This window comes from Vespa velutina, chromosome 16, assembly GCF_912470025.1.
Source record: "Vespa velutina chromosome 16, iVesVel2.1, whole genome shotgun sequence".
NCBI lineage: Eukaryota > Metazoa > Arthropoda > Insecta > Hymenoptera > Vespidae > Vespa > Vespa velutina.
In genome coordinates this window covers 617,501-636,431 of record NC_062203.1, presented here as the reverse complement: position 1 = coordinate 636,431, position 18,931 = coordinate 617,501, and the positions used below count along the sequence as shown (strand labels likewise).

The 18,931-nt window shown below is 37.8% G+C and overlaps 1 protein-coding gene across 11 annotated transcripts in view; it reads right to left on the bottom strand.

The window, feature by feature from the left end:
- The window catches only part of LOC124954855 (dachshund homolog 2), a 226,075-nt gene that overhangs the window by 43,445 nt on the left and 163,699 nt on the right, over nt 1–18,931 (bottom strand). For 10 of the 11 annotated variants that reach the window (XM_047508415.1, XM_047508426.1, XM_047508421.1 and 7 more), the window contains one exon: nt 8,011–8,094. The exons of the other annotated variant lie outside the window; for it this stretch is intronic. In XM_047508415.1, coding sequence (XP_047364371.1) covers nt 8,011–8,094 — 84 coding nt within the window. The remainder of the gene's footprint in view (nt 1–8,010; nt 8,095–18,931) is intronic. 11 annotated transcript variants of the gene reach the window in all.

Here is an 18,931-nt window from a genome sequence, read left to right as displayed (position 1 = left end):
CCCTACCCCTCCTCACTTCTCTTCCTCTTTCTCTTCTTTATTTTTTCTCTCTTTCTTTCTTCAACCCCTTCCTTTACTTACCTCCAATCATCCAGAGTAATTAATTTGTCGTCGTACGAAGACCTTGAACACGATTTGAAAATCATATGGAAAAGGCTCGGATATGAATGAGTAGTTGCAAAGAAGAAGAAGAAAAAAAAAAAGAAAAAGAAGAAAGAAAAAAGAAGAAAAAAGAAACATGATAAAAAACAAAGATTTACTCACGACACTGTGGGATAGACATTTTTACCTTACTATCTCGATATAACGCAATATCCCGTAGCGTCTCTTACCGATCGGTAACATCAGTAGTAACAACGGCTACGGCTACGGCTACGACTACGGCACCAACAACGGCAGCAGCAACAGAAAAGCTGCTGCTGCAGTAACACATCAACGCCGAGCGAGCGTTCTTTTTATCTCAAAGCCGTATCCCTTTTGCGCTTCCTCTGTATTCCTCAATTTCCAATGAGTCGGAATACGACATGAAACGCTAAACTGCCACAAAGGGGGTAAGCCCCGACGAACCCTTTGCCCGTTCTCTCTCACTCCCTCTCCTTCCCTCTTCACCGTTGTTTTTCTCTTCGTGAGCGGGGAAAGGGCGAGAGGGTTAAGGGAGAAGGGAGGAGGAGGCGAGAGATTGTAGTAAAAGCTGTCTCTCTCTCTCTCTCTCTATCTCTCTTTTTCTTTCTCTCTCTCTCTCTCTCTCTCTCTCTCTCTCGCTCTCTTTCTCCTCATCCTCACCTTCGTTCTTTTTCTCTTCTTTGTCTCTCTTCTCGTTTCTACTTTCCAGAGAGCTTTCTCAACGTCATCGTTGAGAAGAGAATTTTGTTATAAAAATTGTCGGCGAAAACGGAAGCTCCGATGTAATTGATGGGAATAGAAAAAGAAAAAAGAAAAAAGAAAAAAGAGAAAAAGAAAAAGGAAAAGAAATATATTCAAACAATCATCTTCCTTTGAATACCTCTAACCAATCAATCTAATCGATCTAAGGTTTTCGAATTTGTATGATTTTTCTTCTTTTTTTTCTTTTGTTCGTTCTTTTTTTTGCATCGATCATGTGCACCTTAATCTCGTTGTTTAAAAGAATTTTATTTTGCCACTTTTAATTACAAATGATCTTTATTATAATCTAGCAAAGAAAAGTATCGAATGAAGGAGAAGATAGAATTTAATGAATCGGAAAAGAATTGTCAGACCAAGAGGAATATTTCTTGTACAAAGAGTATCTTCTCTCCCTCTCTCTCTCTCTCTCTCTCTTTTTCTCTCTCTTTTGGTTCCTCCGGAATCATGTTCTTTCTCTTATACGAAATTGAGGGTGACGGTCATTGGCACGTTTCGATGTGTATATTACCTGAAGAGGAGTTATGTTAGAGGGATTGAGAAGAAGTGTTTGGCCTAGTCGAAGAGAAGGATGAGGAGAATGAAGAGAATAAGGAGGAGGAGGAGGAGGAGGTGTTGGTTGGTCGGCAAGAGGGTGGCAACGATATACTGTTCACTTCAAAGTGAATCGTTGGTTGTTACGCACGAGGGCATCGCCGACACCGTCGTGAACTCTTTTGAGAATTAGCCTTTCGTTGGCTCGAGGACGAGCCGACACTTTCTCTCTCTCTCTCTCTCTCTCTCTCTATCTATCTTTCTCGTGGTTAATGAATCTCTCTCTCTCTCTCTCTCTCTCTCTCTCTTTCTCTCTCCCTCCCTTTCTAGGATGGTTCAGAGTTTACAGCTTCACGAGACGGTCTTTGAGGATGACCACGGTTAGATTTTGGATGATTTCGGTGTAAAATACGCATGATATGTTCTAGGATAGATCAATCTAATCATATCCTTTCGAAGAGAAAAAGGTATCTCTAAGATATTTCGCTTAATATGATTTTTTATTTTATTTTATTTTATTTTATTTTATTTTATTTTATTTTATTTTATTTCATTTCTTTTCTTCTTTTCTCTTTTCGATTTATCAAAGAGTAGATGTAGAAGTGGTGATTTGTGTTAGATGAGGAATTGGGGATAGATGAGAACTGTGAAAATTCAGGGACGAAGTGTGAAAGAGAGAGAGAGAGAGAGAGAGAGAGAGAGTATGGTTAGTCGTCCTCGAGTATAGAGGGTTCTCGAAACGCAGCAAATTCCCTCGGGTCCCAATTACACCGACACCCGATCCTGGCATTACGGGCAAGCTAATTCGAAGGGTGAGTATATGTATAAATCTCGCACGGTTAATTGTGCCATTTCGAATCCGTTTGTCGGGAATCGTGCGTGGCTCCTCGCGAGAAAGTGAAATTTCAAGATATTTGAGAAGTGAATGATATTACAGAAAAAGAAAAAGAAAAGAAAAAAAAGAAAAAGAAAGAGAGAAAGAATAATAATAATAATAAACATAAAGAAAATAAAAGAAGTAAACAAAAAAGAGAAAAGAAATACTTTCGATTTTGCGTTATCGTTTGGTGTTCTACGCTTTGTGAGATTAATCGGTGTGCATATAATTTTTCTTTGAAGGTAAAAAAGATTGTAAAAGAGAAAAAGAGAGAGGTAGAGGGAGAGGAAAGGGAAAGCTTCCAGAAAGGGGTGTTTCTTTCGACGCGTCTTGCAACAAACGGTTCGGCTAATTACAGGGAGGCCACAGCTTCGTGTAAAGCAACGGCAAAGGCAGCTGTCGGTTCACGAGCTTCCGCGGTTCTCGGCCTTTAACACGTGTGTATATATATATATATATATGTATATAATATATGTATATAATGTCTGTATATATATAAATATATATGTATATATGTATGTATGTCGAGAAGCTTCTTGCTTACGAGAATTTAGAATTCTCGTGTCGTTGTCGTCATCGTCGTAATCGTTGTCGTCGTCCATTCGACAACTACCACTACCGAAATGGCAGCCAGAATATCCGCTTGGAGATCAGAACCAGAAGCTTGCTCGAACATAACGTTTTATTTGTTTTTACACACACTCTCTCTCTCTCTCTCTCTCCTTCTCTCTCTCTCTCTCTCTCTCTCTCTCTCTCTCTCTCTCTCTCTCTCTCCTAAACTGTGATCTCTTCGTCTCATGCTTATACTTATAATAATAATACTAACATTAACGTTGTCAGCTAACTAACCGTGAGCTGAAAAGTAACACTGTTCCGACATTGGATCGTACATTTTTTCTTTCTTTTTTTTCTTTTCCCTTTCCTTTTCCGCTCCTTTTTCCTTCTCCTCTTCATCCTCATTTTAAATACTATTAATTGATCCAACGAAGAAATGAAAGGGACTTTCGTTAATCGATAAAATAATATACACTGAAGGATCTCTAAATTTCTTTCGTCGGTTTTATCCAACAAAAGCAAAAAAGAAAATGAAGAAGAAGAAGAAGAAGAAAAAAAAAAAGAAAAATAAGAGAAGAAAAGGAACAATGAGAGTTACAAATAATTAATTAAAAGTTTCGACAAAAATAACCTGTTCTCTTATTAAACGACAAGAAAGGTCATCTTATTGTTTTATTCGTAAGACATGGTTCATCATCCCTCTTCTGCCCCCTCTTCCATCCTTGGCAGGACTCTAACACGATAGGGAAAAGACCGACGACTGCTACCTAACCCCTGCCAAGATAATACGAGAACATTCAACTCCCTCTTTCACCCTTTCCCTTCCTCCCTTTATCTCCATCCCCCTCTAACCTCCCACCCTTCCTCCGACACCTCATCTCCTCACTCTTACCAACCCTCTTTTCCACCCTATGGTAGCTCTCAACGGGCGGTCGAGAAGATTTCAACCTTTAGCGAAATGCCAAGCTCGCCTCTAAACGGGCTAATAACGTTGCTCCCTTTCTTTATGCTATATATATGTTATATAGGTAATACCTTGTTCGACTCTTTCTCTCTCTCTCTCTCTCTCTCTCTCTCTCTCTCTCTCTCTGTCTATCTATCTATCTATCTAATTTATCTATCTCTTTCCATCCTACTGATTATTATCTTGAAAAACTAGACTGAAAGAAAAGACTCAACGTCGATGCCAAGATAATCATTCAAGAAAAGTATAGAAACCAATCGATATTTAAAATAAATCCAAAAGATAGAAAGAAAAATCTATCCAAACAAATAAAATAGTATAATTTATTGATAAAGAATAATGAAAAAATAAATAAAATTATTACATTTCGAAGTCTGTACTTCTTCATTTATCCGGTGAAATGAAAACAATTTCGTTTGAAAGAAAATTGATTATATACATACGTATGTACGTACATGTATGAAAGCATACGCTTATTTATACATGTGTATATGTAAATACGTCGATATATAGGTAAGTACTTAGGTGGTACCAATATATACATATGTATATATATATATATATATATTGTTATATTGTTTTCGACTAATAGTAATTTCTCGTCATCACACGTGCTCGCGCACATGTTCACGAGGATGATGGGTGTGGTAGAGTTCGCGAAGGAAAGAGAAACGCTTGTAGGAACGCCCTCGTTAAACCCAGACATATGCTATAGATTGACACGGTATCTCTTACAAGACGGTCATTAGTCGAATGAGCAAAGGTCTTACGAAGTACCTGCGTAAATATCCGTGGGACTGGCCGGTCATCAATCATCTTGGAGAATCGTATGAACGAACGAACGAACGAACGAACGAACGAACGAATGAACGAACTTGCAAAGGCTCGCCTCTTTATCTTATTTTCTTTTTCATTTTTTCCTTTTTTTTGTTTTTTTTTCTCTTTTTCTCTTCTCTTTTTTATCTTTTATTTTTCCTCTTAGACACGTACGGAAGGACAAAAGCAAATTACTTTTTTTCGGACATTAATTCTCTTATATTTTCATCGTACCTTCATTGGGATCAAAAAAATTTACAAAAAATATGATACTTGATAAATCGAGGCGTATGTATATATATGTATATATATATATATATATTTTTTTTTGTTTACTTTCTTTCTAAAAATTCTACCATCAAGATCAGTCAAAATTATCTCGCGTTAATTATTTGAAATAAATAAAAGAATGTTCGAAGGTATCATGTATTTTCTTCGAAGAAAGTCTATTCGGTTACGTTTAGAATCAAAGAAGAACGTCATAGAAGATAAAGGTTGCCGATAGGTGATACGAAGGGAGAGAATATTTCCTATATTTGCGATATCATAAGGTACGGTGGTGTCAAGGGGGATGGAATGGGAAACGAGGTGTAGGGGATGGTATGATGGTCTCGCCTCATGGTTGGAAGGGTCGTATGCGAGAAAAAGAGAGAGAGAGAGAGAGAAAGAGAGAGAGAAAAAAAGAGAAAGAGAGATGGAGGAAAGAGAATAGTAGTGGGTTTGGTCGGCTATTCCGTGAGACTGTCTGTCATATTCATGTATTGACACTGAGCTGGTTGACTAATGGACTGCTGTTGTCGCAGTCTCGTGTTACCGCGAGCGTCCGGCCCTGCCAAGTCGTTTTTCCTGCGAATCGAGAGAAAGCGAAGCTACGAATGACGAGAATGTCATGTATATATACATACATACATATATATATGCTTATATGTATAGGGTGATTCAATAACTATTGCCAAATGAAATGACTTTTTATTATCTTAAACGAAGAAACGTTTAAGTTCATCCAAAAGAAAGATGCAATTAATGACCAATGAAAGAATTTCTTCTGTATATATATATATATATATATATATATATAAACACATATATATATATGTATGTATGTGTATTTTTTTTTATTTTGAATTGTTTATACGATTTCATAGAGAACATATCAATCGTCTTTCCTAGAAGAGATTATATTCCGAAGGAATTATACGAACATGACAATAGTCATTGACTCACCCTGTAGACACGCGCGCGTGTCTACTCGTCTCTCTTTCTCTCTCTCTTTTTTTTTTCTTTTTCTCTTTTTCCTTTTTTCATTTTTCGTTCACTTCCCGGCATACCTACCAACGAATATATTTTTCATGGGAGAAAACAATGGCTACCGGTGTGTGATTTTTTTATTCGCCGATAAAATTCATTCCTTGATATAACGGGTTGATCCACTTAAAAAACGTCAGGACGCACAACAAAGGATCTCTAAATGTCCTCCTCTCCTCGCTCCCCCCCCCTCTCTCTCTCTCTCTCTCTCTCTCGCGCGCGCGCGCGTTCACTCTTTCCATATAAATCTATCTCTTTTGCTTTTTGGATCATAACACGATGGAGAGAAAAAGACGAAGAAAAATGATGAGAGATAGATAGAGAGAGAGAGAAAGACACAGAGAAAGAGAGAGAGAGAGAGAGAGAGAGAGAGGAAGAGGTGTAGGAGTAGGAGTAGGAGTAGGAAGAGTAGGAGGAGGAGGGGGAGCATCGTCGGCACGTCACCGAAGGTCTTTTCATTTTTTAATAACAAACGACGAGAACGGGTGAACGGGGCGCACGCTTATTCACGCGTCATTCCACGCGACTTCTACATATTTATCGAGGCTCACGCGCATTGTGTCCGCGTCAAGCGGGACGTCGAGCTTGCTCGCGAAAATTTCGCGATATTGGATTCGAGTATGGCTGTATGTATGTACGCATATATATATATATATATATATATATATATATATATATATATATATATATATGTACGTATGCATATAATGTATATATGCATGTAGACATATATATATATATATATGCACGTGTGTGTAAGTGTGTGTATACATGTATACGAGCGTAAAACACGTGCAGATTCGTTCGCTCATCCGGTTTTTCTTTTCGTCGAACTGGCAAACCGTTCGTTCGTCGATGTGCTTCGAAAATCAAAGAACGTGGGATCGTGAGATGGATCATTTTCTAATTTTACGTTTTTAATTAAAAAAAAAAAAAAAAAGTCCTTGCTCCAACAGAGAAATTCTGATTTCTCTCTTTCATCTTCTTTTTCTCCTTTCCATTTCCTTTTTTCTTTTTTCTTTCTTATTTTTCTCATCCTTCTATACGAATTTCATTTTCATAATTAATTTATAACTATCGCAAACGTACGAATTTAATTAAATGAAGAATGTTGATGGATTGTTTCGATTAAAGAAAAAAAAAAAAAAGAAAAAAAACAAATGAAAGGAAAGAATAAAAGAAGAAAAAAAATTCCCATATTGAATTTGAATCATTTATTTCTAATTCTTATGTTTATTAATTTCCGATATTGGAGCTTTCCCCTTATAATCTTTTAAAAGATGCATGAACCGGATTGGATGGTCAAAACATTAGACGACTATTCTGTTACGCGTTGACGTCCGATACAAAGTTAGCTGAGCGATCACCGGGTCTGACTTTACTGTCCTTCCTTCCTTCCTTCCTTCCTTCTATCCTTCCATTAAACGTGCCAAGAGACTAACATAAGACTAAGGAACGAACGAACGTACTAACGAAGGAGTTAACGAAGGAACGAGAACGAACAGTAACGAACGAACGAACGAAGGAAGGAACGGAAGGAATGGAAGTTGGAAAACGAGAAGGATGAAAGACGACGAAGAGTCGCGTTGCGAAGCTTATTCGAGAATAATAGCATCGTGCAACCTAGTACGTAGATCTTGCTTAGACTTTATAACGTGGTTGTCTCTATCTATCTATCCATCTATCTATCTATCTATCTATCTATCCATCCATCCATCCATCTATCTATCTATCTATCTATCTTTCTCTATTCTATCCTCTTGCTGCTCTTCCCTATGGCTTCTTGATTTATCGTCGTGTTAACTCCAGGGTTCGAAATCACTTAGAGAAGATATGTTCGATATATGTGACATCTATGTATGATATATAAATTCTAAAATGTATGGATTATTATAGAAAGAAATGGTAAAATTTTCTTTTTCCTTCTTTTCTTTTTTTGCACTTAAAATGCGTACGGTAAATGCTGTAATATCAGAAAATATTAATATTATATTATATGTAGGTATAATGTGTGTGTGTGTGTGTGTGTGTGTGTTGTTGTGTCAAGGATATTGCATCCTCATCGTTTCCTACTTACCTCGAACTTTTTGCTCGTCTTGAAGCTGCCGTTCTAGGCTGTCCTTCACCTCTCTTTCACGAAGAACGTCCATCTTCAACTCGGCTGTTATGGGGAAAAAAGAAAAAAAAGAGGAATGAAAAGTTAGTGTAAATTTTTACAATGCCGTCGGTAAATAATATCTAATATCTATGGACAGTTTGACGTAGCCCCATGTAATATATTCTATAAATTTTGAATAATCGATGTGGATTACACAGGTACACTGTTAGAATTAATTAGTCCCGAAAATGATGAATTTGAAAATCACTGATGGGAGAGAGAGAGAGGGAGATAGAGAGAGAGAGAGAGAGAGAGAGAGAGAGAGATTCTGACGATAGAGAGGAAGAGAAAGATGATAATGACGGTACTCTCGCGAAGGTCAGATTAATTTGATAATAAGAGAGTCTCGTTCCTATTGGATCCAACCAAAGGATGGGAGGTAGAATATCGTACGGTTGGCTGCTCGGACGATTAAATCCAACGGCGATGGGCAGGCAAGAGAGCTCGCATAGTTACGTTTAATAGAATTGTATTAAGTCGTGGCATTCGTCCTTTTCCTTCTCCCAAGATATAGACTCTCTCTCTCTCTCTCTCTCTTTCCTATTCACCTCCCATCTCCTCCTTTCCCATCTCTATCCACTTGATCTCTCTCTTTCTCTCTTTCTCTCTCTCTCTCTCGCTACGCTTCCAACTTTGAAACTTGGCGTATTCCCATAGGAGCCAGCACGCTAAATTAGCCATTTCGAATCTCGACGACAGTCTCTGAGAAGGAGTCTCGAAATACTCTCTTCCGAGAGTCGATTACTACTGTGTCCTTAGAATGAAATTTTCGAACAGCCGATATAATCATAATTCAAGTCGAAATAATTTGTCAGTACTAATTGATGTATCTTTGCTTTGGAATCGATCATAATTAAATTTAACTTTATCGATCATATATATAAATTTAATTATATTTTTCTAATAGATTAAAAAAAAAAAAAAATTATTCAAGAGACAGGCTTACAGAACAATATTACGATACAGTTGGTTTCTTGCGAATTCAAAATCACTTTTCAGTTGGTAATGCGATAAAACGTTTTTCGGCCTTTCCAAATCGAGCGGGCTAATTCGGTTTGAACGAGAGTTAGTTAGGGGAAGAAAAGTAGAAAGAGAGAAAGAGAGAGAGAGAGAGAGAGAGAGAATTCACCCCATTTCTCTCCTTTTTTTTCTGCTCGTCTACCTCGTCGAATTACATTGGCTCCGACGCAATGAGCCACGCAGGATATTACGCACGGTCCTTTTCTTTGCGGCTGATAAGTTCCTTCCTAACGTCAGCGATAATTGCCCGATATACCGAGGATAACTTCGTTTGGATAGGTCGTTATTGTAATTTCATATTAGGATATCTGGTTTTTTTTTTCTTTTCTCTGACTTTAAATAGACCGAATGAAATACGAGAAGACAAAAAAAAAAGACAGAGAAAACATTAAACTTATCTATGTACGCACGTACGTATGTATATATATATATATATATATGTATGTATGTATTATATTATATTATATTATATTATGTACAACGTATACGTATGTACATATAAAGCCAATAAAATTTAATAAACCATAATGACATATATAGAATCATTATTACTTAACTTAATGATAATAATAATAACGAACTAATCATCGATCTTTTGCCAAGATATCTTCAGTTTATTATTCGTTAAATTATATCTACCTTTAGAATGATAATAAAGTTTACACGTTAACGAGGTACCTCGAGAGAGGAAAATTTGGAGCACATGGCATCCATCGAACGAGTCGCGATACGAGGACGCAAAAAGGGTGCGAGTCTTCTCGGTAAGGAGGATAAGAGGAGGAGACGAACAAGGACGAGAAGGTGGAGAGGAGGAAGAAGAGGAGGTAGGAGGTGGAGAACAGAACGATGAGCCTCGGAGAGAAGAGAATCATGTTGGTAGATTAGGTAGGGCCTGCGTCTCAGCAGTCTGGCAGCAATTTGAGAGCGTTTGCGAGGTCCATTAACGGCGGTAACTCTTCACGACCGGCCGCCACGAAGATTCAATTTGAATGCTAACCAGAATAGGAAGTTCGCGCCGAGGCACACGGACTATTATATACTTACATATACATACATACATACATACATATATATATATATAAGTCCCATGAACCCCGCCACTCTGTTATTGCCAATTTCGGCGCGTTTCTGTAGCCCACTTTGCGATCGTTTAGATTATCATCTTTCTCGCTCGCTCAGTTGCTTGGTTGTTCGGTTGCTTGCTTCCTTACTTGCTTGCTTGCTTTCTCTCTTTCATGAGTTATTCCTCTCTTGATCTCTTTCACTCGCACACTTCTCGTTTCCAAGGATAATTGAACTTTATTAGATATCGTCCCAGGAATATCAACCCTTGTATCAACCCCGAGGCCCATTCGAATTGACTTGATTCAGAAACGTTTAACTATCGTCTTATACTTTTTTTTTCTCCCTTTATCGTTTATCAGTGTTGGCTTATAGAGTCGTCTTGTCTTTTTCATCTTATTATCTCTCTCTCTCTCTCTCTCTCTCTCTCCCTCTCTTTTCTTTTTTGATAAATGAAAATCTTTAAAAAGTTTCCCACGAAGTCTTTTCATACGCCTAATTCAAGCGGTTTTCACCAACTTTCGTTCCTCCTTCACGAATCCCAAAGGACAGCGCAGTGAGAAGTTCGTCACGATGAAAGAAGAGGAAATCAATTATGCTAGCGTGACATTGAGAGAGAGAGAGAGAGAGAGAGAGAGAGAGAGGGAGAAAGGTAAAATGGTGTTATTGAAATTTGGCCACGGGAACATTAAAATTGTACGAATTAATATTAGCGGCTTTGCTAAGCCAAGAGAAAAAAGCCTTAGAGACCAAAAGAAAAATGTTCACGATCGTAGAAAGTAACGATACGAAAGCTACGCGTTTTATCATTCTAACGTCAATTAGAAGGAACCCTAATCGTGTCTCGGATCATAAATTCAAAATTATATTCCACCGAGTTTGTGCGAATGGGATTTTATGATACGAACGAACGTTCTACCCCTCTTTACTTACAACGAATACATTAGGAATTTAGTATAATTCAATATCAAATTTTTCCTTGGCTAATCATTTCTCATTAGCACAAAAACAACATTAAGTTATAATTTTAAATAATTTATAACAAATTTTTTTGCATTTCTTTTTTATATATATATATATATATACATATATCCAACAACACGTCGAAACCATTTATTATTATCGTTCGTAAGATAAATTCAATCCAATTCTCCGACTTGAAAATCCCCTAGATTTTCCAATTAGTGTTTCCTATCGGCGATCCTCGAATTTGGACATTATCGGTGTTTAGAATCGATCGGCGATAATAATTTTCACGCTAACCCGAGCCGCCGCGTCGGCCGCGTTGTAACAATAACGGTGCAACGGAACGTGCATGGTACTGTTACCGAAGCGATTCATGGTTATTGATTAGTATATGGGTGCCAGCAAGAAGACGGTGTTCTGGTTTGCGGGGGTAAGGGGTGACGGAGGGAGGGAGGGGGAGGGTTGAAGGCTGGCTTGGGACTCGAGGGGGGAAAAGGGGAGGATCGACGTTGGCGGCGGGGATAGGTAATGGGGGGCGTATGGGGGGATATAGGGAGATGGAAGGTTGAGGGCAGCCTAGGGTAGGGTAGGGTAAGGTAGGGCTGGCGAGGGGAGGGAAAGGGGTGGCTTGTATAGCGTTCACATCCCCGGAGGGCTTGTACGACGTCGTGTACACGTATATGGCTTATACCCAAGTGCGCTAAGATATTCGCATGGCCCCGAGGCCACCCTCAGAAACAACAATGTCAACTTACCCGCCGTGCCCTGCAATCGTTTGAATAGTATAATGTAGTTTTCGTGTTACGCTGTCGATTCCTCTCACTCTCAAAGCCGAAACCCCCATCCCCACTAACCACTAAAATCTATGAAACATTTACATAGAAGATTTCTTTACTTGTGAGTTTCTTATATTCGTTCATATGTATAGAAATATATATATATATATATATATATATATATATATATATATATATTTCTTTTTCTTACGATATAAATGTTTCATACACGACATAAAAATTAAATTAAAATTTATTATATTCAGGAATGTGTATATATACATATATATATATATTCACACACACACACACACACACACACACACACACACATATATATATATATACGAAATTGCTTAATGTTTCTTCGCAATTCAATTTTAACGGATCAAGAACGGCAATAAAGCGTCGTGCATGGAATTAACCCGTAGGATTATTTCGAGAATTTACAACCTAGGGTACTCTCTCTCTCTCTCTCTCTCTCTTTCTCGTGCGAGAGCGTACGCGCGCGCGCGCGCGCACGATACCACTTAGGTGAATCTTATTTGCATAGCTTCCGACAGATTCCTTCGTGGAAATTAGAATTTCGAAGATGCGCCGCCGGCTGCGGAATAGCGTTTTCTTCGAATCACGCAGCCCGCTAATTAATTTTCTAAGAGATATTAGATAGACGAATAAGGTTTAAGTGGTAGTAGTACGTTTAGTTGTACGTAGACGTTACGTTGGCGTTGTATACTTCGGTGGCATTGGACTTTCATAAATTTCCCGATCCTAATCCCGATTAATCTCCATGTTGCACTATTTGCCTAAGGCTCGATTTGAGAAGAGACAGAATAAGAGAACTGGAGCCTATAATATTCGCCGGGGGGTGAGAGAGAAGGAGGAAAAGGAGGAGGAGGAGAAGGAGGGAGCAAGCGAGGACCGAGAGAATATTATTGTTTCTACCCTTGAATATTATAGTCGAATAACGATTAAGTGTACATTGGAAAGTTCGACCATGTCCTAAGGGCATGGACCTTACCTCTAATACTCGTGGAACTTGAATTGTCTACAAAGATCATCCTATTTATCATTATCGATTTTTATAAATATATCCTTTGAATTGACAAATCGCAATAATTTAATTAATTATTCTTTAAATAACATTGCAAAATTATTTTCATTAAATTTCTCTCGATCATGTATCTTTTGATCATTTAGACACCTCTCTCTCTCTCTCTCTTTCTCTATCTTATTTCATCAAAATAGATTTGACTTTGACTCGGTGCGAGAACGAAGACAATAGTTATCCCATGCGGATTACAGTCCTTGGCTAAGGACTACAAGGGTTTCCCTCCTGCGGGATTTAAGACGGACTTAGCTCTTGTTCCGGTCGCTGACCACTTTGCCTCCCATTAACCATTAACGGATCTAACGAAAATAGGATTAGATCGCAAGCTAGCGGAGGAGCTTGGCTCTAAAACTACTGACGTTCATAGTCGGCATCAGGTTTCTTGCTCGGAGCAACCCGAACGAACGGATTATCGAAACTTCTTATTCCTTCTTCTTACATCTCCTATGCTTTTGTAACTAATGATTATCATATCTTAGAACTCTGCTCTCCATCGCGGATTACAAAAAGAAAAAAGAAGAAAAAGAAAAAATACAGGAAAGAACATTAATATATGGTACGATATTTTATCTTACATAAATTACGTTAATAAACAGTTATGATTACTTATTAATACATCCTAATTTCTCATATTAGACGTCAATTCCATCATTACGATTTTATGATCAATGTAACATCATTTACAATGAATATATATATATATATATCATCATACTGTATGATCGCAAAGTTTCTTAGTCGAAACAATTAAAATGTGATGGTAGAAGAGTTACCCTATCGTTACGAGTAAAAAGAAAGACAAAAGAAAAGGACAAAAGAGAAATAGAAAAAAAGAGAAAATAAAAACTAAAAAGGAAAAAAAAATAGTTTCGATATCTCGACGAGGTCGCGAGAAATCTCGCTAGAGGAGAGAGAGAGAGAGAGAGACCGTGGTCCGTCGTCGTTCGAACTCGCTGGGAGATACGGTGAAGAGCGTTTTCGCGTTTCAAGATAATCCTTACTTCGGGAAGGGGGACCTCCGGGATATCTTCTCGGAGTTATTACACTAGCTTCACGACAACGACAACGATTTCGAAACTAAACAACTGTCAGCTATTCCCGATAATAATTAGTACTCTTTTACTTATTACCAGTGATTCTGTAGAATTATTTTATCTAATCCATTAAATTATCTTAAGTGTAAAAGATTATTATTATGCAAATATATACATATATATATATATGTATACATGTGTGTATAAATATATGATTTTGTAGGATTTCGAAAAAGTTTATAAAGAGAGAGAGAGAGAGAGAGAGAGAGAGAGAGAGAGAGAGAGAGAGAGGTTTCTATCGTGACTTCCCATCGAGTGGCAGGAGATCGAAATGATCGTCGCGTTGTAACAAAATATTCGCTACGCGGGGCAATAAACGGCGTCGTTAACGACATAGTGTGTTCTTTCCTCCCTCCTCCCTTTTCCTCCACAACCTCCTCCTTCTCCTCCTCTTCCTCCTCTTTCTTCTTCTTCGTCTTCTCTTCCATCTCTTTTGCCTCTTTCCTCTCTCGCGTGGCCTTTACTACTGCCCTTTTATTGCCGGTAAATTACACGCTTTATTCGTGCGCGCGACGACTCGAAAGCAAACTATATAATTGAACGGTAGTTAAAACTGCGGTAGGTCAAGTTTTTCCTTTTTTGTTTTTCACTTCCCGATATTATCTCTGCTTTTTCTCTTTTCTTTTTTTTTCTTTCCTTTCTTTTTTTTCCCCGCATGTTTTTCTTCGTTTATCACGCTTCTTTTCCCTTTCTTTTTTCTCTTGTTTCTTTTCTTTTCTCCTTTTTCCTCCTTTTCAATTTTAAATTTCTTCGAATTCATATAGGCTGATCGATACATACGAATTAGTGATCGATACCATACGGAGGAGAGAAAAATAAAAAGAAACAAAAGAAAAGAAAAAAGAAATGAGAAATGAAAAAATCGATCGACTCGTTAAAGAAGAAAGAAAAAAGTGAATAAAGAAAGAACCAAGGAAATCGAATATTACTGAAACATCGCTTAAATTACATGTAAGAATGAAAAAAAAAAAAAAACAAAAAAAAAAAATATATATATATATATATAAATTTATTGCAATTCTTTCTCAATCCTTTTCTTTCTTCTGCTTGAGTTGTAATTCTGTTCTTGTTTTTTTTTTCTTTTTTTTTTTTCTTTTTTTTTCTTTTTTTTTTTTTTTCATTATGCATTCATTTTTACGATTCGAAGAAACATTGTGAGCTATAAAGCAGACTTTGTACCAACGTTACCATACGATTTTCCTCTTTAAGAGAGCCATTATCGCACACGGGGAAACGATTCTGAGAAGTCCACGAGTTGAATTGCGAGAATGAGAGAGAGAAAAGAGAGAGAGAATGAGAAAGAGAGAGAGAAAGATACTTAGATAGATAGAGAGACACTGAAATACCTAAGAAGAATGACGGCGACGAGCACACAACAGTGGTACTTAAATACAAGGCGGTGATAAAATCCACAGAAGGACAAAGTCGACGAGGAGAAGAAAGAGAGAATGGAAAAAAAGATTTGCAAAGCAGGTTGTCCCTCTTCCTTCTCCTCCACCTCCTCCTATTTCCCATCCTCCTCCTTCTACTCCTTCTCATCCTCAGCTACGTCGGTCGCGAATGCTCGTAAATTTTCGCTTTATAATCGTCGCAGATGCGAAATTACCGTAGACCAAAGGGATTTCTTTTTCATGGAAAGAACCCGAGAGAGAGAGAGAGAGAGAGAGAGAGAGAGAGAGAGAGGGAGAGAGAGAGTCTGGCCGGTTTTGTTACTTAATTTCAAGCAGCTCTCTCTTTCTCTTTCTCTCTCTCTGTCTTACACACGTTTGATACAAAACAAAGCTATTCTCCTACTCACCCGATGTTCTTTTTCTTTCTTTCTTACTTCTTTTTTTATTTTTTATCTTTTTTTGTCTCAAGGAAGAGGATCGATGTCTTCTCGATCGTTAAATTGGAGATTTACGTGATGTCTCTACGTAAAATAGGGGATGGTGGGAAAAGAAAGAGAGAAAGAGAGGGAGAGAGGGGTGGGAAGAAGGAGGGTGTCCGAAGAGGGTGGTTTATCGTTCTGCCTTTTTCCTAGGATACTCTCTCTCTCTCTCTCTCTCTCTGTCATCGTATTCTTACACGCCGGAAAAACAACAGCCTACACGCGGGATTACGCGGGTTTATCTTAGCACGGAAATCACAACAAGCCGATCGGTGTCATTAATATCGCTTGAATTTTATTGTTAAGCAGTGTCGTTACGTTGAAAGACGTGTCGTGTCGTTCGTATACGATCATTTTCTCAAATTTTTCATCGTTAACTTTCTTCTTCTTCTTCTTCTTCTTCTTCTTCGTCTTTTTCAACTTACTATACTTATGTTACAAACATATGCACGTACGTGTGTACATTAAAACATGAAATTGTTTATAGGAATGTAGCTAGTGAAACATTGCGTTGATAAAATGTAGACATATGAAAGTGTTGATATAATCAATTTCTTTTTAATTTAATTTTCTAATCCACGTTATGGAGAGAGAGAGAGAGAGAGAGATTTTTTCTCTGCTTTTTTTTATCTCTCTCTCTCTCTCTCTCTCTCTCTCTCTTTCTATGTATATATAAATGTATATATATTCTACTTTTATTGTTAAATAAATAATCGAGCGGTATATGTTCGAAGCGTTAAGAGTGTAATTTATTATCCAGCCGGACGCCATTCGATGCTTTGTCCTCGCTCTTAAATTCTTTACTCTCTTCATCCTTCTCTTTTTCTCACCTTCGAAGTACCAAAGAAAAAGAGAGAGGGAGAGAGAGAGGGAGAGAGATAAAGAAAAAGAGAGAAAGAGCCCGTTTATTCTCCGTTTTCAACTCTTTCTTCTTCTTCTTTTCTTTCCCTCTTAGAGAAGTCCAACCTAAAAAAGCAAGTAGTAGGTGTTCTCTCTACGAAGGAGCTCGAGAAAAAGAAAAGGATAAAGCAGCACCAGCAACAGGATCAGCAGCACCAACGGCATCAGCAACAGCATAAGCAGCACCAGTACCAGCAACAGCAGCAACAGCATCGACATCAGCATCACTACCACCAGCACCATCATCATCATTACCACCATCACCATCACCATCAACACCATCACCAACAACACCACCAACACCAACAAGAACAACGACAACAGTGAGACTCGAGATTCTCTTTGGTGGCTTATGCTAAGAGAAACTCCAGTGGTTTCTTTAATTGACGATTCGCTGCGTTCCAAGTTCGGTTTTGTGCCCTTAGAAAGGTGGTAAACGACAACGGGTCGGTGGCTACATCGTATTGTCTCGCACTTTTATTCCTACTTTTCTTTCTGGAGCTCCGGGATGCTGTAATTGTGGGTAAATGTGTTTGTGTCTGAATATGTATCTGTGCGTATGCGTATATGTGTGTATGTGTGTATATATGTACGTAAAGGATGGTGATCTCGAATGCATATCTCTTATGTCTTGGTGAATACTATTTCTTTCTTTCTTTCTTTCTCTCTCTCTCTTTCTCTTTTTTTCTCTTTCTTTCTTAGGTTACTCTTCGCGGCAGGGTGTAACGAGTAACACAACGGGGCCACCCTGACCTGAACGCCGAGATGTCCCATTAAAGAACGTTCGTTTCTTTTTCGATACACCAGAATGCCGACTCTCTCTATGTACACTAGTACACGGGGCAACTTTAAAAGACCTTACTATTCTTACTTAGCTTATATTCCTCGCCATACGTGACAAATACATTTTTATGATTTTTCTCTTTTTTTATTTTTTTTTTTCTGTTTCTTTTTTATTTATTTATTTATCTTTTAACTTTTTCTCTTAGGTGGCTTCCCTCTCACGATCAATGTGATAATCATTTTTTAGTACGAAATTAAACAGTCGTTAGTATTTATATAAGTGAACGAAATCAATTATTATTGTTTTGTATATTATCTTTTTACTATATCGAAAATATTTGATTATTTTCATGAAATTTCTATTATATTTTTTCTTTTTACTCTCTTTTCTTTCTTTTTCTTCGTCTTCTTCTTTCTTCTTTTTCAATTTATTCCCCCCCCCCCCCCCCATTTTCCTATATATATGAAAGGAAAAAAAAAAAAAAGAAAAGAAAAAACATTGAGTTGGCGTTATCATTAACGTTCTACGTAACATGAAACATTTTTCACGTTTCATATTTACCGAGAGCTTCACAAAATCGTTGAATCCTTCAAGGTTGGTTAGGTGTTACTCGATACTCGTGAGTCACGGATCAAACTACGCTCGACAATTTGTAATCGATGCACGCCTAAGGCTTCCGAGTTACGAACGACGTATATAAAAGGTAAAGAGTGACGTGCTTGCAAAAAAATCGAAACGATGATCGTTGTCCAGTTTCCGTTGGATGAGTCTCTCTCTCTCTCTCTCTCTCTCTCTCTCTATCTCTCTCTCTTTTTTCCTTATAATACTAAATTACACGTTATTATTCATATTAATTGCACGACCAAATCGGAGATATTTCTCAAAGATATTAAATAAGTAAGTAACGTAACGTATGTATCTATGTAAATATGTATCTTTTTTTCTTTGTCTTTCTTTCTTTCTTTTTTTTTTTTTTTTTTTCGTTTTCCTTCGTTCTTTCCTTCACCACCCTCCCTCCCTAATTTATTTCCCTCAAATTTTTCTTCGAACTTAACTACGAGACATTTCCTTACGAACAGAAAAATCTACTATCTCCCGTACGTGGACCGACCACCATTGGTACGAGGCACTCGTGGGTAATTAAATATCTGTGGACCTGAGTGGTGTATACGCCGCCCAATGCGCTACCTTAACGATTGTCTCTGGGTCAGAGGTCACGCACGCACACACCAACTGCGTTCCAGAGTCTCTCTCGTC